The sequence below is a fragment of the Pollicipes pollicipes genome, unplaced genomic scaffold (genome assembly GCF_011947565.3).
Source record: "Pollicipes pollicipes isolate AB1234 unplaced genomic scaffold, Ppol_2.1 Scaffold_6686;HRSCAF=7923_pilon_pilon_pilon, whole genome shotgun sequence".
In the NCBI taxonomy this organism is placed as follows: domain Eukaryota; kingdom Metazoa; phylum Arthropoda; class Thecostraca; order Pollicipedomorpha; family Pollicipedidae; genus Pollicipes; species Pollicipes pollicipes.
The window spans coordinates 19,640,219-19,667,905 of record NW_023596921.1 but is presented as its reverse complement, the minus strand read 5'-3'; the positions used below and the strand labels follow the sequence as shown (position 1 = coordinate 19,667,905).

The following is a 27,687-nucleotide window of genomic DNA, read 5'->3' as shown; positions in this document are numbered from 1 at the left end:
CATCCACCATACCTGATACCTAAGTGACATATATGGGCTCACCCTCCTGCATGCATGCATTGATAATAGCTCCAGCCATGTTAAGCTGAAATTTTGGATTATGTCATCAGGAAAGACATGTTTGCAAGTAAAATGAAAAACCTTTTGTTGAAATTATGAAAGCAGTATTAAACCCTTTGAGACACAGGCTTTTCATATGCTGAAAACAGTCATCCCAGGCACAAAACTCAAGGTGCTACCTTTACAGTACACATGTGGCATAACTGTTGCAGGATCTTACCACCACACCAAACATGTTAAGTGTAGTTCACATACTTCCACATTCTGGACCCCTTATCCATGAGATTAGCATGACAGCCAGCATCTCATGTTTCATTGGGGGTAGATTTGCATCACAGGAAAATATCCACAGGATGCAAACAGACATCTCTAAGGAAAAATCAGTGGGGCAAGGGATTAAGTTTCATGAAATGTGTCATGAAACAGTGAAAAAGCCCCAACCTTACCCCCAAATGTGCCAAGAAGCATGCTTCCCTCAACCTTGGCTCATTTCATCTTAAAGATGGGGTGAGCCTCAAGCCCAAGTTTGGCAGGAGGGGTTTAGGCCCGCAACTGAAAAGGAAACTATGCCCTTGAATCTTCGCTTACGACTGACCCAAACACATTTATACTAAGCTGCATGCCGCAAAAAGCATGGCAAACCACGCACACCCATTCGGGCATTGGTGTATTTAGTGGTGTTAAATAACCGAGACATAACGCACTGTGTACATTGGGCAGCTCACCTTTCTGAGCAAGAAGCTCAGTTCACAGTTAAAGATCTTTGCCCACAGTCACGATCCCTTCCTCAACGGCTATGTCAAATGCCAAGTTCCTTATCTAACACAACTCACTCAACGTGATTTGCATACTCGTTTTGCTGCAGACCATGTTCGTCACAAGAAAGCCGATCATGTCTACACAAAAACCTGGCAAGCAGCTGATACAATAAACTGGTATACCTTCCTACTGTACTTGTTTTGGTGTCCTCCGAGTGTAGAAATATTCGTTGGTCTTTTATGGCGAAAATTTTTTGAGAAAAAAAATTGGGAAACGGACTTTAATGAGCCGATATAACGTTGAAAAACATTTTTTCAAAAGTGAACGTTTCTCAAAATAATTGTATATTCTCTTCCGTTAGCAGGAATATACTAGTTAATAGCCCAACTAACTCTCTCCGTCTCGGCTTGCTGAGCGCGGTGAGTGCTGTGTGGAGTTGTGGTGCTGTGTAAGATATTTTGCCGTTGCAGAGAACCAGATTGATTTGTCGAACAACAGGTCGTCACTGAATTGATATGGCCGGTGACTCAACGCTGGTTCCAGCAACCGCAGTGCTTCTGTGTCGCTAAAATTAGCCGGGAAAGGTCGCCCTTTGTTCGCTACTGTGGCAACGCTCCCGTCGGCGGAGAGCGTGTCGACGGAGCTCTATCATGTCGACGGAGCGCCTGACGTCCAGTCGGAGAGGGGACAGTGGGAGCGTCGGCACGTCGTCCATCAACGCTCGGGATATCAGTGGAAGCACTAGTCAACTTGTGCAGAGCGTCAACTCCACACCAACAGACTATGATTTTGGAGACTGGTTAACAGGTTTGGAGATGAACGGGCGCATTTCACCAGCAAGAAGGTTCTTCTGCCTCCTAGTGACGTTTGATGTGCTATTGTGCACACTCTTCTGGCTAGTTTGTGTAGTTTTGAGTGGGGAGAATGTGTTCACGGAACTTAAGGAACAAATTGTCCACTACTCAGTTGAAACATCTCTTTTTGATGTTGTTTCTGCAAGTTTAACTCGATTTATGCTTCTTATACTGATGTATGCTGTAATTAGGATTGATCACTGGTGGATGATTGCTCTGACCACGGCTGCAACAAGTGTAGGCTGTCTTCTGAAGATCTTGTATTTCAAGTGGGATGCATCATCATCAAACACATTCCAGGTTACCCTGATAACCTCCTTCTTCATAGTTGGCTGGCTGGAAGTGTGGTTGTATGACCACAGAGTGATACCTCAGGAAGCAAGGGCCAGGCTTCTTATCCAAAGAAGATATGGTAGTGCAACACAGCAAACTCCACTGGTAGATCCAGCTCAGCAGCGAGTTAGAGACTACCTTTCAACATGCACTGGAAGTGTGGCAAATTTCTACTCTCCAATGGGTACACCTGAGGGTTCTGATGATGAAGATGAAGAGGGAGGTACTGCTGGCAAACCCCGTGCTGCCCTCACTGAGGAGCTACGGGCACTTAGGCAACAAGCAGAGGAGAACTGTCGCCAGGCTTTAGACCTGCTGAACTCCTCTGACTGGAAGCAGGAAGAGAATATTGTCAATGATGACTACATCTTTTCCAGAAGGCATGCTGGTCACACGCAGTTCATGTTCACATGCACAGTCGCCTGCCCGACTGACATATTTGCCAATGAGGTGATCCACAACTGCAACCACTGCCCTGAGTGGAACAAGTCCATCACGGTTTGCCGACAGCTGCAGCGCGTGGACGCGCAGTGCGAGGTGCGCTACCAGCAGACGGGCCCTTTCCTCGGCGGTGTCATCTCCCCCCGCGACTTCGTCAACCTGCGCCTGGCCGGCCGCAAGGGCCTCATGTTCTTCAGCGCCGTCGTGTCGATCGACCACCGCGACGACCCGCGCGACTCGCGGCTCGTGCGCGCCGTCAACCGGCCCACCATCGTGACGGTGCGGCCGTGCGTGCACCGGCCGCGCCACTGCGTCGTCGAGTGGCTCATGAACTTCGACTGCCGCGTCGGCATGGTGCCCAAGCGCATGACCGACCGCGGCACGCGCCAGGCGGCCGTGAACCTGCACTCGTTCCTCTGCGAGCTGGGCACGCGGCTGTCGGCGGCAGAAGTGTGATGACGCCCACCGGCGCGTCCCGCGCGGGCGTGTGCTCGGGCGCGTATTCGTGCACTAGCGACAGGCGCCTGTTCACATTACCATGTGATGTGTATGACGGGTGAGGCTGGGGCAGCGTCGACTTCCCGCCGTCTTGCGGTGCTGGTCGATGCGTCGCCGTCGCTGTCGTGGTCCGGCTTATTGGCGAGAACGCCGGAGGACGGTGTCCACTCTGCGCAGTCCCAGGCTGCGGTAAGAAAGGTGTGGTCGATGGGAGTTTTGAACCGCTGCCCGTATGAGGGGAACCCGGTTTCCAGTGTTTTGATGCTGTGATGGAGATGCTTTCAGGTAGCTTTTAATAATGTTAGCCTGGCCGTAGGACCGCGGGTGTGACGCATATACAGCAACATCCCGCTGGCACCCAAGCATTGATCTTATGTGCTTTGACGTATTTTTCTTGTACACATATTTGTATGTCCATCTTCGTTATATCAGGTGTCCACATGAACTGGAATAAAGTATTTAAACGAATGTATCCTTGGTCGATCCATTTGTTTGTGGTGATATGTGAACGCTCGTGGGATGGCTGATACCCGCCCGCATGAAGATGTAATGAGGTGTGGCTGGTGGAGCGCTTCGGGTGCGCGGATCTCCATGTAGATGTAATGAGGTGTGGCTGGTGGAGCGCTTTGGGTGCGCGGATCTCCAAGGCTCCCTTTCAACACGGGCCCGAACGTGCCATCTGAGGCAACCTCAGTTTGACTTGACTGAGCTAAAGATCTTGTCAATAAAGGGGAGCTGACTGACCTCATTTGTAACCAAGGCCGACGACCGCGCACGTACCCTGCTTGGCACGGGCAGAGCGCGCGCGACGAGGCCAGACGGTCGGGCGTGTCCCGGCCCGGTGTTTATCCGAAGGTGCAGACGGGATCTGACCCAGACGTCCCCAGTCCCATAATCGGGGCGAATAATGACGCGGTGTGACCTGACACGAGATGAAATCGCTGGGTGGTTGGGATTTGCACGTGCCGAGCGTGTATGTGACTCAAGACGGGGTAACCTCTTGGAAAAGCAGCAGAAAGAGCGTGAACTTGGACACGGATAGCCGTGATCAAGCTTGTCCTGGTGTTTGGGAAAGAATGGACGCTTCTGGTCAATAAGATAATGGTGGGGACCGCAGCACTGAAAACTCAACTCATTCTTTGGCATTCAGGTGTCTCGTCGAAATGTGCGCGACTCTTAACAGCGACGCAGTGAAGGAAGCGTGGATTCCCCGTTATGCACTTCCTGTTCACACGCCAGAGGCCGCCACTCAGTGGTACAGAGATCGGGCAGAGTAGATATGAGGCCAGTGACCTTCCGACTTGGGTAAAGCAACATTCGACCACCCGACTCCGAGGAAAAAAGCAGCGCAAGCCTGCTGCTTTTTTCGGTTAAAACACGTCTAACCCGGGTTACCTTCTCACTTGCATAAGTTTCAGCGCACCCGACGGTCGTTTTTAAGCCACAATCCCTAGATTTAACCTGGCCTCATACTTGACTCAGTGCTGCGATCGTGCCCAAGGCACTACCCGACCTCGTTTGTTCATTGAGGTGTGACCTTTGCAGCCGGCCTGAATCAACACGCTTTGCCGTTGACTTCTTAAAATCCTGGTCTCTTACTAGATTTACAACCCACTTAAACATTAGTTTCACTATGAACCACATTTGTTTTGGTGGCTCATCAATGTTTCAAGGCGTTGCTTGCCGCGCACATCCACAGGCGTAATTTCCTATGCATACGAAACTGGGAGGGACGCATTCCATCCCGTCTTCCAAAACACACCAACTGCGGTGGACGTCATGTATCTACTCAAACACTTTTTAAGTTCATGTCAAAAAAGCTGTTCCGCTGTCAAGCAACAGCGTTTCTGCTATCTATGCCACGGCGCTCAGCATCCGGTGTTACGGGGGAGTTGCGTGAGCACTGTGAGCACTTACGGCATTGATTGGACACTGGTATCATTGGCTGGTCTGTATTATTTGCCTGACGCACCACGCTGAGACCAGCCGCTGACCCCGAGACACGGCGAGGGGTCCGTACAATATCAGCAGATCTCGACCGATGAGGCTCAGATGAGGTCCATGACGCATGCTCCAACATCACATCCACCCGTCCACCAGCGAATTGTTTTGCTTATAAGCACTAAAAATGTCCTGTTGGCTTCATAGGTCGCCCTCACTCGGGTCAGCTACTAGGAAGGCGACTGCGTGATGCGCCAACTTCTGTCGTAAACAGGACACCATACCGCTGGATTCTACTGCTTACTGAAGGTGAGCTGTGATCAAACTATGTAGACTAAATCACTAGGTATTTGTCTGTATCCGGGCCGTGCTTGTCCCCTGCAGTCGACCTTGTAGATGGCAGAAGTTCCGATGGCATGGTCGAATCGAATCCCTTGAACACTGTAGTGGGTCTAGGCCGAAGATAAACGAGCCTTGGCGGCTTGAATCAGTGATGGCTCCGCTAACCTGCATGCAAGGAAACGAATATTGTTATCAGAATTGTTCTCACACGCATGGTAAATAGGGCAAAGAAAGCATTCTGCTCGTAATACGAAATACCCCTATGTCAAATGCTGCCTTCTATGTTCCTCCTATCTCGGTGTGTCGAAGGAATGTGCTCCGCCGCAACGTACTCCATCGGAACAAATTCCGGATGGAGACATATCCTTGAGTCGGAATCTGAGTCAACTCAAAATAGTTGCGTCATTCGGGGCCCGGGTGGGAGTTAACTCCACGTGCGGAGTCGGAGCTGGGACAGGTTTTACATCAGCGGAATTAAATGCAATTCCCACTGCAACCCCAATGAACATCTTAACCGCTGCCATTACATAAGTAGCATGTTCTACAAAGGCAGCACAGCGGTGGTCTCTCTGTGCGCAAAATGACCATGGCAGTCGACGCGCCCGAAAACACCAATAAACAACAAAAACAGTGGTCTCTTCCACTCATCATCCAATTTATCACATCCGCACCAAAGATAGCCGATTGATCAGCGCGCTTGAGGCTGATTTCAGCTGCGCAGCTCTTGAGGCTGCGTTGTTGCGCTGCACGTGTCACGATGCCCGGCGGCATCGGCTGCCGCGGGGGCCGGTATCTCCCGGGGACGGGGTCCACACGGCGGCCGTTGCCCGGCGGCCAGGCCGGTGTTTACCGCCGGCGGCCCGGCCCGCTGACGGGAGGACCCGACCCGTCGCCGCCGCGACCCGAACCGGAGCGCTCGCCGCCCGCTCCGCCGCCGCTGCCGGAGCGGAGCGCTCGCCGCCCGCTCCGCCGCCGCGACCCGAACCAGAGTGCTCGCGCCTGCTCCGCCGCAGCTGCTGGACCGGAGCGCTCGCCGCCCGCTCCGCCGCAGCTGCTGGACCGGAGCGCTCGCCGCCCGCTCTGCCGCAGCTGCCGGACCGGAGCGCTCGCCGCCTGCTCCGCCGCAGCTGCTGAACATGAGCGCTCGCCGCCCGCTCTGCCGCAGCTGCCGGACCGGGCCGGAGAAGACCGCACGTAGCACCGCGTCACCCCAGAGGCTATCCGTGTCGTTAGCTCGATGCTAGCAGCCCGCGACTCGTGGCCAGGTCCCCAGCCGGCCGTGTCCGACCGCGACCGCGACCTGTCCGTGACCTGACCGCGCTGACCGCGGTGAGCGCCTGGCCACCGATGGCTAGGGCGAGAGGCCTGTTGTCGCCCTCGAACTACATCCCCGACTGCAACGTCACATGTTGCCTGGCAACCCCAGTTAGTGGGCACACATGTGTCTCCTGCTCCTACCGTCTGCTGGGTACACATGGCTCCTGAATGTAGCCGCTGGTGAGTACACATGTGTCTCCTGCTCGTACCGTCTGCTGGGTACACATGGCTCCTGAATGTAGCCGCTGGTGAGCACACATGTGTCTCCTGCTCCTACCGTCTGCTGGGTACACATGGCTCCTGAATGTGGCCGCTGGTGAGTACACATGTGTCTCCTGCTCGCACCGTCTGCTGGGTACACATGGCTCCTGAATGTGGCCGCTGGTGAGTACACATGTTTCTCCTGCTCCTACCGTCTGCTGGGTACACATGGCTCCTGAATGTGGCCGCTGGTGAGTACACATGTGTCTCCTGCCTCTGCCGTCCCGTGAGCACACATGCGTGTCCTGATTGCACCGCTTAGTCAGCATACGTGTGATCCCTGATTGTACCACCTGGTGAACACATGTGTGTTCCCTGATTGCACTGCCCAGCGAGTACACGTGTGTTCCCTGATCGTGCCATCTGGTGAGCACACGTGTGTTCCAGATTGCACCGCCCAGTGATCACACGTGTGTTCCTTGATCGTGCCATCTGGTGAGCACACATGTGTTCCCTGATTGCACCGTCTAGTCAGCACACGTGTGTTCCCTGATTGCACCGGCCAGTGAGCACACGTATGTTCCCTGATTGCAACGCGCAGTGAGCGCAATGTGTTCCCTGATTGCACCGGTCAGTGAGCGCAGGTGTGTTCGCTGATTGCACCGCCCAGTAAACACACGTGTGTTCCTTGACCACGCCATCTGGTGAGTACGCATCGTGAGCTGACTGCGTCATGTGGGGGTACAGAGACTGCCCTGACCTTGTCGTCCGGTGAGTACACATATGACGCCTGGTTGTGCGTTTCCTGGATACACGCCCGTCCTTTAACCGTACCGTGTGGTGCCGTGGTTGCGCCGCCGGTGGGTGCACATACGTCTCCTTATCCCGACCGTGTCGCCTGGTGAGAACACATGCCATCTGAAGATGAGAACACTTATGTCCCTTGGCCGGACCGTCTGGTGGGTGTACTTGCCCTCTCCGGTTGTTCCTTCCGGTGAGTGATGAGTACGCATGTTGTATTTGCCTCCCGATTGGAGCCACGGCGGTCCCTTGATGTCCAGCCTGGTGAGCAGGCAGGTGCCTGGGTCCCATGGATGGATCCAGGATCTCTCGCCGTTCCACGTTAATGTGATCCCGTGATCGGATCGTGCGATCGTTTTGGGCGCTCCAGACATCTGTCCGCTGGTAAATATACATCTGTGTCAGGGGCCGTGACGTGTGGTCAGTGGACCGGATCGGGGGCGCGCGACCGCGCAGCCCGATGGCGTACGGCCGTCCCCTGGCAGCACCGTCCTGCGGATACGCTTCGTTTTGATGGCGCCCGGACTGCACTGGTCCGGTGGATATACAGCGTCTTCACTGCCTGACGAGTGCACAGCTGTCCTAAGACCCTACCGTCCGTTGAATATCTATATGTCCCCTGAGAGTGTGTATTAAAGGCAAGGATTCGGATTAGCGGGGACAGAATAGAGTCGATATTGCGACTCCCCGAGCACGATACTGATGTACTCTGTAGGGAGACTGACCTAGTCGACTCTAGCCTTTCATGACGGAAGCTTAAGGGCCGGCCCAAGTGAAATCTAGTCGCGAGGCGTATCAGAGTATCTGACCCCACTCTACGAAACGAAGGGGGCAGGAGATAGTCCCCTCCCCCCCCCCCCCCGTTTACGCCGCAACCGATCCCGAACCTCCTCTTCGCCAAGTGGGTGCCGTCCTGGCCGTGATGCTCTGGCCTGTCGGGTAGGTGCCCGTGGTCTGGTGAACTGCTCCGAAACGCGTGGTGCCGCCTCACGTTGAGGCATACTGCATGAATAATTTATGTATGCCCGTGATCCAATGCTAATGATGCAAGATGTTAATGAAGCAATGATGATTTCATTGATGCCGACTAGAGATCTTAAGAATCAATGGCACGCACATGCGATGCCTACGTTCGATGGCCAAGAATGAATGCATGGCATATTTTGGCCCTTTCTTATAACCAGTCGCACCACCGACTCTTACTGACATATGCTGCATTCAGTGGAGCTTCTTCCGTTTGGTTTCCCTTTGTGTCCCGTTATGTCCATCAAAGAGAATACTAATGCGCCAACAGTTGACACTTATGCGCAGCGTATGCTTAAAGTTAATTTTGTGGCACTTGCTGCTGGTGTATGGATTCTGTGAACTAAACAACGGTCCAGAGCTGTGGCGACATTCAGCAACGACTAAAGACCAACCCTCAGCGCTTTTCTCTAACAATCGCTCCTTATTACACGGGCGGGTGAAATATGACGAATGAGAAGCTAACATTGCTAGTAAGTACGATAAACAGATGACAAATGCATGTTTCAAGGGCTTCTGCGAGCATGCCGAGCTCACTCGAGAAATACAGCAGAAGTGTGCTTCCCCGGAAGAATACAACTGACAATAATTGCATGGCCAGAATGAATTCTACGAGCATGTACAGTCGTCGTGCGACTAGATTATTGCTGATTGATGTATGCGTAGCAACTACCCAGCTGACAGACTTTGATGCGGTATGGGACAAAGCTGTAATACAGATGCTGACCCTGACAGCCAGACACGCACGGCCCCATTGTCGTGGGCGAAGTACCGCGCCACGTTTGTCGCCGCTCGAGTACTGCCGAGTCAGCTGTTGACAAAAGCTGACCGGGCACCGCGGCCCTACGCTGGCTACGACAGACGGCCGACCGTTCTCGGCCTCACGCCCCTACATGCCATCACGTCCCCCATAGCCAGAGGCATTAGTTTAGAGGCAGGCTTACAACGGCTGTGAGAATGGCTGCACGTGTCTCATGTCTGAAAATGCCCTTGTACAGCAGTGCACAAGAAGGGTCTGGACTGCGCTGCCTTTGCGTTGCCTGCCGGCAGGTTTGTGCCCTGATGGAATGGTGTGAAGTCTCTGTGTGCCTGACGTCATTTTACCCTAGGTCGCGTTTGGAGCTCCCCAGTAATTACGGAGGTGCCGCTCCCAGTCAGGTCCCTCCCCGAACTCAGCGGTGGAGGGGGAGGGGTTCACTCCGCACGCGCCTCTCAGAGGGTGTGGAAGCGCCGACTGGCCAGGCAGATCTGTCGCATCGCGCACACCGCTATTCATTGTCTTTCAGTTAAAACACCATACAGATGTGGAACACTCGCTTCAGGGAGATCGATATCGACTGTTGCAGATGACGCTATGAAGGAGTGAGAAATCCTAGGTGTTCTCGCAAAAGGGTTCGGACAACCTTGTTCACCCCGCCTGATGAAATGTAAGAAATGCAGCGATGAGATCTCCTAATTATACTGCACAGCACGTGAAGATCACAAAATAAAACTTTCCTAAATATCAGACTAGTCGATAAACAATGATAAACAAAGCAAATGATCGCTTTAAAGTAATACTTTGTCTAAGAACAGACTATTGGCATGAGGACGTCCATTCTCCAAAGACTAGGTCTAGTATGAGCGAAGTGGTTTCATGATCAATGGACGGGCTAGCTTGGTCCGTTTAGGAGAGAAGCGTGGAAGAAGCTTTACTGGGTTATTTCAATGGGACACGCAGCAAGCCGCTTCGGTCCAGATCATTGAGCAGTAGTCCAGGATCAAACGAATTCTGCGTTACACACCTCCAAAGCCGTTCGTTTCTTGATCCTGCAGCTTTGAGACGGCAACTGCCAGGTCCAAATGAGAAGAATGAACCAAACACTAGTACGCTAGTCAAGTCAGGCGCCACGAACGGGGTGGCAAACGCCCACTTACAATTAGGTGTGTCATGAAATATTCTGGAAATGTGGTAAAATTGAAATTGAGGTCCACGTAAATCGACTTTCATATCAATTGTAGAACTACGCAATTGTATAAATTACTGATATATCGACGCATGTTATGTCACTACCACTTCTTCGTAAGTCACGCAGCTAAAGGTGAGAAGTATTGACACTGACCAAAAACGTGCAATGCTTAGGTGATGAATACTTGAACATCAATAAAGCCATATTCTTTACACGAGCGTTGCTGTGCTTCGGGAGTTCTGAATTGTTTAGGAACATTCTGAATGCTTCCAGAAATCCCGTTATACTTTACAACGTTTTCGGTATTCTCTCATCCATGCCCTTATTTACGCTTGTTGAATAGACAGACGTCCCCCAGAATGCCATCTGATCGATACACAGCATTCCCCGAGAATACAATCTAACCGATACACAGACGTCCCCAGATAGTAGCATGTGTTCTGTGACTGTACGTGTCGGTGGGCTGTGACGTAGACGGGGATACAACCCCTGGGGATACACAGATGGGGGAAACAACCCCTGGATACGCAGACGTGAGTTACACTCCTGGGGATACACAGACGAGAGTACAACCCCTGGATACGCAGACGGGAGTTTCACTCCTGGAGATACACAGACGGGAGATACACCCCCTGGAGATACATAGACGGGAGATACACCCCCCTGGGAATGCACAGACGGAGGATACATTGACGGGAATTCAACCCTGGGTATACACAGACAGGAGATACACACCCTGGAGATACACAGACGGGAGATACACCCCCTGGAAATGCACAGACGGAGGATACACAGACGGAAATTCAACCCTGGGTATATACACCACAGACGGGAGATATACACCTCGGGTATACACAGACATGAAATACCCCCCCCCCCCCCGGGGATACGCAGGCGAGAGATGTAGGCCCTGGAAATACACAGACAGAAGATGCATCTTGTGGGGATTCACGGACGGGAGGTACGCCGCCTGGAGAAGCACATACGGGGGATACATCTCCTAGGGCTACACAGATGGCGATACATCTCTTGGGGATACACAGACGCCCAGTGGCTACACTGTCCAGTGGATACGAAGACTGCGACACTGTGATTCACGTCTATGACCATGTGACATGTACAAGTACGCACATCCTAGGACTCTGGCCTCGATTTAGAATAGCTGCTATTCATTTACCGCCCCCCCCCCCCCCCCCTGAGCCTGCTTTTTCGTGGGTTCACACATGTCCCTACACTGTTTGTCAGTCAGACAGACTTAAGCGTCTGGTGTTTATTCAGAAGTCAAACATAGAAACATTACGGTCTAAATAATCTCATGGTAACTTGAGTGTCCATTTTATGACAGACGCACGTCGTGCAAGCAAATGTGCTATCAGATTGGGCCCGATGCAAGAAGCATGTATTTTTACATGGCACAGGTATACGCGGTAAGCCATTGCACTGCGCTTACAGTACAAATTGAAAATAGCAGGAAAGGCGAGTCTACCGAACAAAATACATTTTCTTGTTAGGTAATAGGTCACTTGTGTTATGTAGCTGCTGCAGCTTTTCTGTGAACTCCCTTTTAATGAGTTAGACTGCAAAGCGCAGCTGGTGTGCAGGGAGGCAGGATGATTGGTATGCATGGTTTCAACAAGATGAGGGTTAACCCGTTTGAGAATACCGCGGATTCGGAGCCGAACATGAAGTCAGTACGCCAGGAGCCACGCCCTGACTCAAAAGTTTTGGAAACCTGGGGAATCTGATCTTGCTTTTCATCCAAGGTTCAGCCGTGGTTGAGGGCCACATTGCATCATTGGATCGAATGTGGAGTAAACAGCTTGATGTCATATATAGCATATTGCTTATCGTGGGCAGAGTATGCTTGCAGCAGCCCCCCCCCCCCCCTCCATATGTATTAAGCTGTGTTCAGCTGCTTGTGGTAGGCGTGTTTCGGAAGTCCTCGGTCGGGCCCGGTTAGCTTTTCCCACGTTGAATTAGTTTGCACTGGGTTGTGCAAGATTCATCACCGAAGTTTAGTAACAGCTGTATGTGCACGGATTCAATCGCAAAAAATAATGGGAGTGGTGGGAGGGGTTGCAGCCCTATCCGGGGTGCTGGACAGAACGAATGCAGCATTTGTGACTTGCACGTAGTCATATGCGTGTCAGCTCTTCCAAAGCCCCTAAGCGGTAAGCCTTCAGATAGGCTGCTGAATGCGTGGCTTATCTTATCAACCTCAACAATGCTGCCGCCCTGATTCAAAGGGCCACTGAGCATTGGTGTCGGGTCCCTGGACAATTCAGACGCCGTTCACCATTTGCATTCTGTTGCTGGAAGACCAGTGACCGTTCAACCATCCCAGCGGTGAGGGCCGCGCGCGCTGCGAGCCGCCAGAGGCCATGTCGGTCGGCCGGCCGACCGCTTGGCGACGGACGGCGGCCCTGCAGAGGTGCAAATTCCAACACTTAGCCCACCGCCGCTGTGACTGTCCCGCACGACGATCGGTCTGCCCCGTGCAATTGCAGGCATTCGGCGACCTTCCGACCCGCGATGCGCCGGCGGCCGTTGCGAGCGCACGCTTTTGAAGTGGGTGGCCCGCGGTGGTTCGTCACGTGGACCCGCCGAGGGCGCCTGCCTGGCACTTCCACCGGCTAGCCTCTGCAGGCGGCCGTCACCGCCAATCTGAGGCCCGGGGGCTGGTAACCATCATGCCGCCAGACGCGTTGTTAGGACCTCAGAGACGGGCGTCGCAGCAATAAATTAAGACAGATTGCGCGTATCACTCTAGAACTGTGCGGCGCTGAGATCGTGTCAAAAAAGGGGACGCGCCATTTGGATCTTATCCCAATTTGTTCAAGCATGCACCTTCGGCTTGGTTAAGTTACGGGCCTGTCTGGTCGCGGCACTGCCTCTCCCCCCCCCCCCCCGGCAGAAACAAGACTGTCGCGAGACGGCAGAACGAAGCCGATTCCCCTAGTGGAGACGGCGGCGGTTGGACTTGGGCACTTTGGGTCGGACAGCTGCTGGTCGGAGAGTCGAAGAGTACGCCCTTGTTGCCTATCACCTTGTCTGCTTCAGGTTACCGACGGAAGATTTTGTGAAGAGGCGAGAGCGGTGTGGAAAACAAAACGGTGCTGAGCAACGGTACCGCCTAACATGGCCGACACCAAGGGAAAAGTTCAGACAGGTAAGAAAAGTCGCAGCTGGCAGGGTTGCGGGTCCGCAAAATCGGTTGGGAGAGGGAGGCCGAGCAGTTAAAATTGGCAAAACCTACCCACCAAAGAAGCCAACAAACGTGTTTCTCCCTGGATTCAGCTCACTCTCCTCTCAAAATTCGGGGGCGAGAGAACAAGCGTGTGTGTGTGTGTGCGGGGGAGGGGGATGGAGGTTCCCAACTTCCAGCTGAATAAGTAACTCTGTCCCGGGTGGCTGGCACTTGTACTTTGCTTGTGCGGGAGTTTTCACTTATCACTTCTTGGTTCGATTCAACTACGCTTTGATCAGCGGCCGTTCATGCCTAAGTTATCAGCGCATCGTAGCCTAGTGTTTCATGGCGCTGGGCCGCGGCCAAGTCGTAAGAGCTCAGATATCGCTGCTGTCATCTTTGCACCTCATGTTATATCATTTCGATAAATGAGCTTGGTGACTCTTATCGCGGGCCACACCGCAGGTCAAGTGATTTTCATTTGAGCGACGGGAACGTTTCCAACGTCAGCGGCTCAGCTCGGCCGGCCGGTGCACTTTTTAGGTGCACTGGTTTTGCCGTACGATAATCACAGCTTCATGGTTGTTTTCTTAGCACGAAGCAGCAGAGTTTTATTTTCTCAAAAGCTGGGCAGTACACTTCCAAGGTGTTGATGTGCAAGCTTCCGAACTAGTCGACGTTTTACAGCATTGACCCGTCAAATGCACCTCATTTCCCAACAAGCGGGAACTTTAACACCGAGCTGTTGTGTCATGGCTGACGTGGCGCATGAAACGGGGGGGGGGGGGGGGGATTGAGCGGGCGGTAGCACGAGCTTTTAGGAGGGTGGGCAGGCCGGTAGCCATGGTGAACCATCGTAAAGCGGGTCATGTTGGCTAAAGGAACGTCCTGATGCAGAACGGGTTTGATTTTGTCTATTTTTTTTGTGATCCAATGCTTGCTTATGCAGGCACGTATTATTATTATTATTATTATTATTATTATTATTATTATTATTATTGTTATTATTGTTATTGCGAATTCTGGCGAAATCCGGCGAGCGGCTATTCTAACGCCGCGCCAGTACATGTCACATAGATAAACAAAGAACACGCAACACATGCAAATCGGACGCAACGCCAGCTATACACATACAATGTTATAAAACATGAGCGACTAATGGTACAGTCAGCGCCTGCACGTCATGGCCAGTTGGTCAATTTAGATAAGTTCTCTGACGAAAGACATTGCTTTGCTCTTGAACTCATTTAAGTTTTTGCACTGGCGCGGGGCAGCAGGGAGGCGAATCCACGCCGCCACGGCTGTGGGGGCGTGGAATATCTCCTACGTATGCCAAGGATAGCGATGTTAGTTGTGTTTTTTGACGTACAAAGTCATCTGCTGTATCGCTTCTCTGAAGCACAAGTTAGTCAACGATTTTTAGAATTAATGTGTTAGTGTAGTAAATTGCCGGCCAGATACTATGAACCTACCGCCGTCGAAACGCTCTTGCCAGGGACGCCATGCCAGGGTGCATGTCTGGAACGTAGTTTCACAAAATTAATGTGTGTGTGGGGGGGGTGGGCTGAACTACAAAAACTGACCCAGGCTGCCTCCTAAATATGCCAATTAGCAGGTTTCTCTCCAGATTTAGCCCACTTCCCTTCCCAAAATTGGGGGAGGCTGGAGCCCACCCCTGTTGCATATCGCCTACGTTCTTTCTGAATCAGTTGATTTAAAAAATGTTGATTTTTAGGATTTTTCGGTAAATTTTTGCGACTTTGTCTGGAAGATGGGTCTGTTCTCATCGGGAGATGGAGGCGAAGCGGCACCAAACTACAGAGGAGGGGGGGGGGGGGGGGGGCGGGCAAGACACCTTAGATATACGCCTCGACCATACTCAAGCGATGCTTTATATCAGTTGGTGCGTGAACGCTCCTCACTGAGTCTCCGCCCGTTAGCCTCTCGTGGAAGACATACTCTGTCTCGTGGACTCGTGATACAGACTAGCGTAAGCCAAGAATAACTGACCATTGATATATATTTCAAAAGCGTTCGCCTCCAAGGCTTAGGTCTGTCTGTCATTTAAGTTCAGCTTGACAATAGCGTCGCTCGTTTAACACCAAACAAGGCGTCCTTCTTCCAGTTTATCATTTAAAGCGAAAGCTCAGGCGGAAGTTTTGTATCTTTGATTTACGCTAAACCCCTCAAAGAGAATGTTTCACATTTGAATGGATTAAAGCAAGAATCAGATATGATGAAACGAGCTCACCTAAAGCTGTTGGTATACTTTTAAGTAGAAAAGACTGCTTTAGACAACACGATTTCTCTGTTTGGGAAATATTCTCCTCGATACGTCATTTTTTGATTGCGTCATCGTACCTTGCACGACATTGATCGCGAGTCAATTGACGGCCGTTATATCTGGAAATCGTGCTCACGAACGCGAGATATGAACGACTCGCCTGTTAGGTTTCTCCGGGCCTTGATGGCCGTATGGCTTCCGGAATGACAGGATTTGAATGGCGTTATTGTGACGACATGAATGGCAACGTGACCTTGAAATGCTCTCGCCGAAATAGTCCCCCATTTTGCGGACGTCTAGCTCAGATGCTAAAGGGGTTTGGGTCTTACGAAGGGTAGGGCTGTCTGCTGCCCCGAAAGTCTTCAAGATGGCAGTTTCATTTGAAAACCCCAGAGAAATGTGGAACACTCTCTTTGAGCTTGACGTCCAGTAGCCCTTGCACGTGACCTATTAAGTTAACGCCCATCTTCTGAATGGCTACTATTTAATAAACATTGTACATTATCTTCAGTGTATATTTGTCCTCGGCAGCCAACTGAAGGAAGCACACATTTTTGCAGCGCAGAGTTGACGGCTATCACCAGCTTAACCCGCCGTAGGCTCATACAATTTAGCGCAAATGACAAGCGTATTCTTCTGCTTTTCACAGTGCTGGGTCCGTTGGATCCGTCGCAGATGGGGGTGACCATGATGCATGAGCACTTACACCTTGACTTCAACGTTGCCTTCATCCCACCTGGAGGAAAAGACAGGGGGAAGGAAGACTGTGATTTTGTCCTGGAAAATGCCGGATGGATACGACAAAATCCGTGAGTAGGTATCTACCGTCCGCTGGCGGGGTAAGGGTGTTGCAGTCTAAATAACACATGTTAACAAAGCCGGACAATGAAAGGATGTTCGTCATTTAACATTTAATTTTTACGGTGCGGTAATATTTTGTACACTGAGCTGTGCCCGTGTGTGAATACAAAGCTACTTATAACGCCGGAAATTGGGCTCAACGCCTTTTCGCCGCGCGGCGTGCTAGCTCGGCGACCATAAAGCATCTCAGCGTCCCACGTTTCCTATTGCTGTACGTGATTTTTCGGTCAGTTTCAGAGCCGCCACATCGTCCAGTGCATCATGCTTGCTTCCACGCGTTCTGGCAGAGGTTGGCAGGTCACACCAGTGTAGACGTCACCGCCGTCCTAACGTTCGCCTCCCGCGCCTGCCAAAGCTACCACCACCTGTCCAACATCAACTTCTGCGACGGCGCGGTGAACGAGAGCATCACCGGCGAGCTGACCACGTACGCGGCCAACGGCGGCGGCACGATCGTGGAGCTGACCAACTACGGCATCGACAGGAACGCCGCCCTGCTGGCCCAGTACAGCAGCGCGACGGGCGTCAACATCGTCTGCGGCACGGGTAAATCGTGCTGGCCTCGCAGTCGGCGCCCGGTGGGGCGCTCTGAAGGCGCTCTGGGTCCTCATGCTGCCGCCACTTATTGACTTAGGGCCAACTGCGAGGCCCGGTGGGGCGCTCTGAAGGCGCTCTGGGTACTCATGCTGCCGCCACTTAGTGCCGCTCTGACGTGCTGATGTGACCAAGCCACGTGTCCGGCTGATTCACGTGGGAATACGTGTTGTACGGGGTTGTGCGGCAGGCGTCAGAGTAGGTACGGAACTGGACATGTCAAGAGTACAGCGGTCCGTAGATGTGTATAGCAATGAAGATAGTGTGGATTGTTGTGCTTTATATTTGTTGTGTATCGTATCGTGGAAATGTATAGACTCATGCACAAATACGCTCATTGATAATTGGTTTTGCGTATAATCAGCTAGGTGAGACCAAACTAAGGCCCATTTAGCTACGGTACTTCAGAATGCAGTTTTTTCCTGGTTGGGTTAATTTTATCATCTCATTTGGGGCAAATAGAAGCATTAGTTTCATAGTTTCGTTTGCCTTTTTAGCCGTTTTTGCTAGCTGGGGGCTGTTAGGTGACGTAAAGAAGCATAAATACGTAAATGATCATTAATCTCGACATGTAATTTTTCGTGTCGCTCCTTTGTTCCTCACATTTATATATTGTTAATGATCATGCTGGCGTGAATGGAGAGGAGGGACTTCTTTGATGTTGTGGAGGTTTAGCTGCAATGTGAGCAACTTTGATCGCGATGCTAAATTCATCAGGAATGTTACGAGCTGAAGGTACAATATCTTGTCGCCAAATATTATGTGCTAAATCCAATAAGTTACGCATACGGATACGTCGGAACGTGGACGGGTAATGTTGTAGAAATTTCGTGTCTATGTTTTCAGCATGCGAGGAAAAGATATTCGCCGTTTTTTTACTACCTCAAAATGTGTATTAATGACTAGTTTCGAGCATAGTTTGGTACCTGCAAACTAACTTCGCTAAAAAAATGTATTGTTGCCCACGCGGGGAAGTACGCAGCAGGGTTTCTGACCTGGCTGCTGTTGTTTTTCCGTCAGGGTACTATGTGTACCCCTCACAAAAGGAGGCTGACCGTTCGCTGACCGTGGAGGAGATGACCGCACGCGCCGTTCAGGACGTCGCCGAGGGATGCCCCGAGGCGCCGCACGTCAAGGCCGGTGTCATCGGCGAGGTCGGTTCCAACTGGCCCATTCATGGTAAGTCCGAAGCCTCACATCATCGGCAAGTCACGATACCGTGCGTTCTATGCGTCAAACGAAATCATCCATTGTGGACGCCGTTGTGCGCATAATTTTTTGGCAGGAACGAATTGAGCGCTGCGGACAAGGTGCGCTGTTTCATTATGGATGCAATTAATTGTGTGTGATGTATACAACTAGCGTTTCTTGTCGCGCTACCCGGCTAGGTACTGCAGTAAAAAGCATGAGGAATACACGCCACAGGTTCATGGAGTATTTCTCGACACCATGGCTGTTTAGTGTGCTGGGGCTGCACCCTGACCCGCCCATCACGTCCTCAGGGATGGCTGTTTTGTGTGCTGAGGCATCACCCTGACCGTCCCATCGCGTTGTCAGGGACGGCTGTTGATTGTGCTGAGGCATCACCCTGACCGTCCCATCGCGTTGTCAGGGACGGCTGTTTAGTGTGCTGGGGCGACACCCTGGCCGTCCCATCACGTCGTCAGGGACGGCTGTTTAGTGTGCTGAGGCATCACCCTAATCGTCCCATTGCGTTGTCAGGGACGGCTGTTAAGTATGCTGAGGCGGCACCCTAACCTTTCCATCGCGTTGTCAGGGACGGCTGTTGATTGCGCTGAAGCAGCACCCTAACCGTCCCATCGCGTTGTCAGGGACGGCTGTTTAGTGTGCTGAGGCGGCACCCTGACCAGCCCATCACGTGGTCAGGGACGGCTGTTTAGTGTGCTGGGGCGGCACCCTAACCGTCCCATCACGTCGTCGGGGATGGCTGTTTAGTGTGCTGAGGCATCACCCTAACCGTCCCATCACGTGGTCAGGGACGGCTGTTTAGTGCGCTGAGGCGGCACCCTGACCAGCCCACCATCTTGTCAGAGAGCCTTTGTCGTCTTAACAGGCGGGGTGGCCGGTTGAGTAACCTTCGCTCGGGTGGCGGTCACCCCCGAGATCTCAAACACGAAGACAGTTAGAGATATTATCTTCACAGGGTTGATTATCCTGTATGTGAACTCACTTGTGCCAAAATTACATGTTCCCACGTCATGACCTTGTGGTCAAATAAGATCAAACAAGGTCAAACTCCACATTGGTGTCTCAAGTGTCCCCAGCCCTCCTCACGCAACCGCCGCGAACCTAGATGTCTGTGCTTAGCAAAAGGTCGGTGGTGTTCAGTTAAGTTCAGTTACCTTATTCAACCTTTAGAAGCTCATGATGACCAAAAACCTACGAGATTGCTCTTATTTTGCTATTCGAGAAAGCATCAGGGATTACGCTAGGCGTTACTTTCCTAAAAACAAAATCTTGACCAAGGTCATTTTAGGTCAGTGACTTACTCTGACGTTAAAAAGTCCTATGACATGACGTTGTGGTCCTCATCATCAAGAGATTCAAAATGAGTAAAAACTATTACATAAAGCAAGCTTTCGAGTGGGAAAGTAGGTCAGTTTGGATTTCGGTTTCACCTTCATGCCCTACCCTAGGCCAAAAGAATGCATTTTAATTCCAGATTCATTTGGTTTATTGCTCAAAAAATTATCCAAAGATGTATGGATTCTTCTAGCACACCCTTGTCGCATCGCATTAAACGATTTCCTTTAAATGGCCTTCGCTGACCACCGCAGCCTGACGTTGACCTGTCATAGGTTGGCAAGCTCCCAAGATAAACATAAATGTTTATACCAAAAGATCTGCTTTTTAATTCCCTAAAGCTGTGCAAAGTGCGACGCGGCAACGGCGTGCCGTTCGTCCAGAACTTATTTTGGAAAAGCCTCCGGGATGGGGGTCAAATTACCCCTACTTGAGGTCGTGTTGACATATGTTGTTGCGCACGGATCATCTTGGGGATAGTGATAATTGCATTGCATTTCAATTCATAAGGGAGGATCCAGGTCCCTCTGGTTATATAAAACGTCTTGTTGGCGAGCAAACTGCGCGTATTCTGTTTATGCGCCTAAGCATCATATCAGAGAGCGCATGTGGCATGTTCAAATGGAAGCTCCATCGATTAGCTGTTATCGATTGCTCCACTGTTCCCATCTGTTCCCTGGCAAAAGAAGTCGGCCGCTGCTGCCAACGCGGCACGTAACAGCGCAAATTGTCTGTCGCGGTGGATTCATTGCGCACACAGGTGCGGCGGGGCCATTCAAAACAGGCCGTGAAAAAGTCTCCCCTATTGCGTCACGCTTAACCCAACGTAGGATGCAGCAAGGGTTTCGTTTGTTCGTCCCGTCATCGGGGACATCTGTCCTTAACGAATGCTGACGGTTCAGAAAACAGCGATTGGTTGTTGGTCGGGGTCATTTCTCATACTTTCTTGTGGTTCTTCAACAATATGTTTTCAGCACGGACGCGCTTCGGATGCGCGACGATAGCAGGTGACGTCATGAGAAAAGTGCAGCGTATCATGTACATATCCGGGTCCTCAAACAGAGATCAAGGAAGATTTGCTCGTCGCAGTGTACGTAATACCCACGAATTTCGATTTGTATTCTTTTGGGTGGGCGAGTGACCCCCTAATGCCTAATGTGGCCTTCCAAACAATAAGTTTACCCCCGCCTCCAGCCTTCTGACACCGAAGTAAAGCATGGTATGAAAATGGGAGATCAAAAGTATGCTAATTGCAAAGGAGGCTTCTACTAGCTGCTCCACAAGGAAAAGAAACGAAGAAAATGGGAACTACGATATCATATTCAGTAGAAAAATCCGATTTTTCCTCCATAATGCATAATTTTGCTTATGCACACAATTTGTGTGTCTTGTTTACTTCGATCTAACCCTGTGCTTTTATCTGAGTGTTTTGGCATTATTTAGCAAAGCCTCAAGTTCTACAAACTGAGCGAGGAAGTGTATTAGGGCATGGATGTAGTTTCCTATCCGCTAAGGGGAGGGCGGGGGGGGGGGGGGAATCTGTAACGTTGAGAGAGAAGTTGGTCAAATCCGGGAAGAAAACCTGTTTATTATATTTACGGCTAGGTTTTTCCCTCCTATTTATCCCCCAGGCCTATTTTGCGAAATTACACCGCTGTGCTGTAGGCGGATCCGCCGTCAGAACACTCCATCATCAGGTGTGGGACTCGGGACCCCTTTCTCAATCAGGGACAAAGTGGGGCCGCGATTTACATGGCTCGGATCCCTGATTTAATAATGGTGCCCTTGTGTCGGTCTGGAAACCACGTTTCCTGGCGAAAGCCCTGTATTGGCAAGGGGTCCCAAATCAGACAGAATCAGGTTTGTGGGGTCCGTAGAGGGTCCCGAAGCGCCTTTCGGCACCAGCGATTAAGTGTCGAGTTCGAGGACACGAAGAGCTAGCGGTGGGTCATATTTAGGCCACAATTGTCGATCAGAGGGCCTCTTGCACCGATGTGGAATACCCTGGGACCATGCGGGCGTCTATTTCTGTCAGAGATCACAATACCGGACAGTCAGCTCCGTGTGGGTCTGAGTCCCACGGAGGCCTATTTTCCAAGCAAACACGAGGCCGGGACCCGCGATTTGCATTGGTCAATACATCTACAACAATGCGGGCTCCTTTGTCAGTCCAGCGTCCTCATTGCCTAACTGAGGGTTCTGTGTCGGCGAGGGATCCCGAGCCAGCCAGGGGAATGTGTGATAAACAGGAGCAGGGACGGGATCCCGAATGCTAGAGGACCTCTTGTGTTGGTTGACTGACAGCGAAAGTTACTATAAGAGGCCACAGGAAGGTAATTGAAGGCCCGTGACAGTCAGGGGCCCAGCACAAAATGGGGAGATCTCCATCTCATCTCAGCCAGAGGCTCGTTACGCTGAACTGTGTGGTCGGGGATCTCGGAGATGTTGCGACAAAGGCTGATGAGAAGACGCTGCTTGTATTGTATCGGACAGACCCGCAATATATACTGGTATAGACGTGCCCATTCCCGGATCACTGACGCGTGTATCCTGCGCACGCGTCCCTGGAAGGCGCTGGTGGGAGAACTGCCCTCCGGGTGTTTAGGATGCATGCGGGTTGGCGCGTGGGCCGCCCACGTGGAGACTATTATGTTGCACACTAGCTGCGGTCACGCATCTCGCAGCGGTCAGTGCGTGGCAGCGCGACCGGCCGCCTTTGTCGCTGTGCTGGAACGGCACCGGATTGCGCAACAGGTCTGGCTGACATTCTCTCCGACTCGTCGGCTGAACGGGGGTCGGTCGCCTCGGGGTGATGGGAGCCGTAACCCGAGGCGCGTCCCATTACGGACCGGTCCTGGCGTGTGGTTCCTTCCTATCACATGCAGAGAAGGGCTTCGGTCCCACAGCTGGAGTCTCTGTACCAATTATTGGATACCTGCGGTGTTAGGGATCTTCGTACATCGATGGGGCCCCTTTTGTCTATCCAGCGTCAAATACCCGCGTCAGGCGGCCCCTGCGTCAGGCAAGCGACCATTGTATGACCGATCCCTCCAAGGGTTTCGGTGTCGACCTGGGGACATCGCTCACTTGTCGCCAGCGTCAGGCACTCCGCACTGTAACGGAATGGCCGTTTACTTTAGCCCCTGACTGGGAAATGTAATGTGCCCCCTAGTGTGATACGCACTGGTCCCTTACCCAAAAGGTAGGGTGTTCCTTAATTCTCAATAAGGTGGATCAGAACCAGGCCAAGACTGAAAGAGGCAAACACAAATGAGGACGTCCATTCTTTTCCGAATCAACGCGTAGAATGAATTACACACAAAAAAGTTTTGAACCTGCGCACTTGCAACATTAGGAGCAGGGACATCGATGACTGGGGTTATAGTTTTCATCCAACCGAGCGGCGTCGGACACTGCAGCTGACACCGGGCAGCGGCCGCCTGGCGGGCGAGAACAGCCGTCGTGAAATAGTGCTTCCGAAAGTCGTCGTAAATCAAGCCGTACCGTTCAAAAACAAGGTTTGGGAGTTTATTTTACAGGTATGATTTTGAGGTGGTTCTCTAAACAGATCAATAGCGACAGCAAGACGAGTATGGACATTCTTCCTTTTTTGTCTGGTTATACGGCCAAATTCCAGCATCCGTCCGCTGTGCCTTGAACGCTAATGCGCTCCCATTATGAGCAAGTAAGTTGCACACGTGACACATACTCGTTGATTACGTTCCAAACGTACTAACTGACATCTTCAAGCGTTGAAAGGTACTTTTTCCGTTTTCGTTCGCTCGCTGGCTGTCTTCCACTAGCCACGCTGCCGACGCCGCGCAACCAATGGAGAATGCAACGTCGGGTATTTAAGTTTTTCAGAGGCTTGCGAGCGCATTGGTTAAAAGTACGCGATTTAATTCTTTCAGTACTCGATTCTGAACTAGGGCTAAAAATGCCCACACAAACATAGATTGGGCATGTCAAACAAATATATGCCTCCATTACGATCTACAACCTGTGCTCACCTTAATCTACATTCACATTGGCTCTGTGCAACACATACAACTTATGACAGTGCAAAGCGTGCATTGAGAAGAATCCACTGAGCAACTATAAGATGTTAAGCGACGGCGGTTTACTTTATGCGATTATTTAAGGCCTGGCTCCTTCAGTCTTTTGACTTCAAAATGCAAAGATGGTGGTATCTGTCGTTGACTGCTGACTTGTTTCGTAAAAAAGATGCCTTAACATAAAACGAGGCAAATCATGCCCTCGAAATCAAGCGGTATATATTTGGTGATGTTTTGGGTGGGAGCGTTTCACCAAGAAGGGCCCTTTGTCAACTCCGTCCCACTCCCCCCCCCCCCCCTTACGAAAATGCTGGCTGTGCACCTGCGTAGGTGCGGTCATTGCGCATCGAGCATCGATAAATAAGTATAGTCACATGCGGCCACTGCAGGGCCAGCTCAACTAGCAACGTTCTTACACCCAACCCGGTTTGTGCATGAAATTGACATGACATGGGCTTCATTTGCCACGCCTTTGGACTGAAGTGGCCAGGGTTGCTATCCCTTCTGAAGCACAAAGGCTTGAAACATTGCCCCCAAAAGCACAGGAAGCTTGCAATGTGTGGGTAGCGAAATGCGCGGGGAAGGCATTCTCAACAGGATATCTGCTGTAAATGTTTGGGGGAAGGGTGAGCACCACTTTCGGGAATGGTGCGTGGAGGAGCGCTTGTATTCTGTTTTAAATTAACTTAAATGCAATGTTTCACCGATGAAGCTTTGGTGTGTCGAGAACCTGCGCGTAAATGGGTTGTGATAGCGGCATATTTCGTGAACACTTTTCTTTTTCATAAAGCTGACGCAAATTGCTAGGCTTCGATATATGAAATACACGTATATGTGATTCCAATGGCTACGCACATGTACTTTAAAGAACATATAGTCGTAGGCTAGAGAGAGACAGAGACAGAGAGAGAGAGAGAGAGAGAGAGAGAGAGAGAGAGAGAGAGATATATATATATATATATATATATATATATATATATATATATATATATATATATATATGCCTATGTGTGGATGTCCATCACCCTGCCGGCCTCAATCCACTACCTTGGCTCATCCCGCTAAGCTCAGTTCTTTGTAAGATGTCCACCTATCCTCCACACGACATGTTCGCTTATGTACTGCATCGCACAGGCTGACCAATCCCACATGGAGCGGCAACTTGGGAGAGAGATCCAGTTAGTTCCGGGGGGGAGGGGCCGGCGCTGGATCAGGCCGGAAATGAAGTAGCGGTCACGTGGCGTCTGGCCCCGCCACCACTGATAGGCTCCCGCTCGCTCAGAAAAGTCGGTCGCAGCTGCTTCTCCCGCGCACAGAAATAAAGCACGCAAACGAGTCGGAGGGTTTAGTTTGACCCCAACTATAACCCTAGCCGTAACAGAAGGTGTGCACTTTTTAAACACGGCAAAGGCGGTTGCAGTGAAGGTGGGTGCATCCGGTTAGCTTGTATCCTATCCAATCTCTATTATCCAATACCGCGGTCAAACTATCCAATGCCGCGGTCTGAAATATTTGGCGGGACCAGATGGGAAACAGTGATGTTCGCGCCCAACAATAGCATTACAGGCTACCGTTATGATTGACTAGATTGATGCAGGGGTACGTGCGTAAACAAAGGAACGAACATGTAGTTTTGATCGCCTCCGAGTTGCCGTCATTCTCTAAGCAGATATTCGCTGGTTTTAGTGAGCTGTGGGGTCCCTACAGCGCTGAACAGCCATATAGTACTTTCAGTCTGGGAAAATGACCCAAATATAAACGATCTAACTACACGCGAGAACCGATCAACGTGGTCAAAGGTCCCTAAAGCTACTCGGCGAAGTCGTGCCGTGAAAAGAGCTCATGGGAATATCGAAACTGGCCACGCGGAACACCAACGCTTGGTGCTGCCACCTGCCTTGAAGTAGTGCTTCCATCCCCGGCCGTCACTGGCGCTGTCTGTCACAGCGTTCGAGCGCCGCGCCATCGAGGCGGCCGCGCTGGCCCAGCAGGCCACCGGAGCTCCAGTCAACTTCCACCCGGGCCGGCACGAGCAGGCGCCGGCGGAGGTCATCCGACTCTTCCAGGAGGCCGGTGGCGACGCCTCCAGGTGCATCATGTCACACCTGGACCGTGAGTACAGCCCAGCGCCCGACGGCCGACGCGCGAGCAGTGGCTGGGAGAGCTGCACAGCGGGATCGTGATCGCGATTGCGGTTCGTTCGTGACGCAACATAAAGATGGGCAAGGATGGGTAACAAAAAACTATTGTAAACTTTGTTTTCGTTTTTGCGGTGCTGCATGCCACTGGATCCCGAATCCTTCCGCACTGCAGTAGCGTACGTCCCAGCAACACGGCATGATATGGTAAACCAGACAGGCATGGCATGGCACGCCTATCTCCTTGGGAGCAAGCATGAGACGTTGTCCGATCAAGACATCACCGCTGGGTTGATACCCACCCGAGATCGTATATGTTGCTGTGTCGTATATCCTACTGAAAAGAGGTAACCTCTGTCACTGGCACCGCCGCCATGGAGCAGCACCAAGCGGCACAGATCTCTCGGAAGGCACCATTCGGCTAATAGGCTGACGCGTGGCTCATACAACGTAGGCGTATGGGTCAGCGTGCGGACAATTTAGTCGTGCTGGGCGGCGATTGCGATGTTTGCCAGTCGCGAACCATACATTGTCCGTCAAATATGGTCCATGCTGGTCGGCCCAGTCGTGAGTGGATTGGGGTGACAGATTTCCTGACAAGAATCTGCTCAGGGTCTCGCAGGCTTGCAGGTTTCGACTGCGACTCTGTCCGCGCCATGCGAGCCGTTCATGTGTCATGTACAAACAGGTAACTGATGATCATCTGTCAACGTGACGCGGCTCCCTCCTGAAACCCCAGGAACCATCGAGACAGCTGCCGGTTTGGCGGAGTTTGGCCAGCTCGGCACCTTCCTGGAGTTTGACCTGTTCGGCATCGAAGTCAGCCACTACATGATGGCTCCCCACGTGGACATGCCGTCCGACGCGCAACGCATCCGCCGGATCAAGGATCTGGTGGACGCCGGCTTTGATGACAAGATCGTCATAAGTCATGACATTCACACCAAGCATAGACTGGTAGGTTTCTGAAAAAAACGTCATTGCGGGGAGGACATTTTCCCGTAACTGTACATTGTAACTGTATATTATGTTCCGTATTTGACATGATATCATGCCAACCCGCACTTGGTATTGCCCGGGCTCTTTAGAGCCTGTAGGTAATGCATCGGTTCATGGTTATACCATGTTTCAGACTCGTTTCGGCGGGCACGGATTTTCTCACATCCTGGACAACGTCGTGCCGATGATGAAGACTCGCGGTTTCTCGGAGGAAACCATTAACAAGATACTGGTCGGCAATCCACAGCAGGCCATCACCTTCCAGCGCTGATATGGAGAGCGAAGAGCTATGCTGCTTGGCAGCCACCCTGCTAAAACCTACGCTTTTGGGATGCAGTACGCAATACGGTCTCGCTAATAGGTGGGCAAAGGCCAGTAATCTCATTCTTTTTTGTAACTGTCGCAGGTTGACAAATACACTAAGGAGGGCTTCACATTTGTCTTCTTTCGATACTGCGCAGGAGAAATAAGAGAGAAGCTGAGGAGCTAAGAGCGTGCGGGTGCAG

At 51.5% G+C, this 27,687-nt stretch overlaps 2 protein-coding genes across 2 annotated transcripts; both read left to right on the top strand.

The window, feature by feature from the left end:
* The first annotated feature begins 1,222 nt into the window (after positions 1 to 1,222).
* Positions 1,223 to 27,615, top strand: LOC119107112 (phosphotriesterase-related protein). Its single transcript, XM_037230484.1, has 9 exons — positions 1,223 to 1,238; positions 5,094 to 5,195; positions 13,580 to 13,688; positions 16,640 to 16,799; positions 17,207 to 17,397; positions 18,466 to 18,624; positions 25,992 to 26,156; positions 26,922 to 27,139; positions 27,315 to 27,615. The coding sequence occupies exons 3-9, from the start codon at positions 13,658 to 13,660 to the stop codon at positions 27,450 to 27,452; spliced, it is 1,062 nt and encodes a 353-aa protein (XP_037086379.1). The 5' UTR covers positions 1,223 to 1,238; positions 5,094 to 5,195; positions 13,580 to 13,657; the 3' UTR covers positions 27,453 to 27,615.
* Positions 1,230 to 3,395, top strand: LOC119107111 (stAR-related lipid transfer protein 3). Its single transcript, XM_037230483.1, has one exon. It carries the CDS (start codon positions 1,470 to 1,472, stop codon positions 2,901 to 2,903), a length of 1,434 nt encoding a protein of 477 aa, XP_037086378.1. The 5' UTR covers positions 1,230 to 1,469; the 3' UTR covers positions 2,904 to 3,395.
* Positions 27,616 to 27,687: the final 72 nt, after the last annotated feature.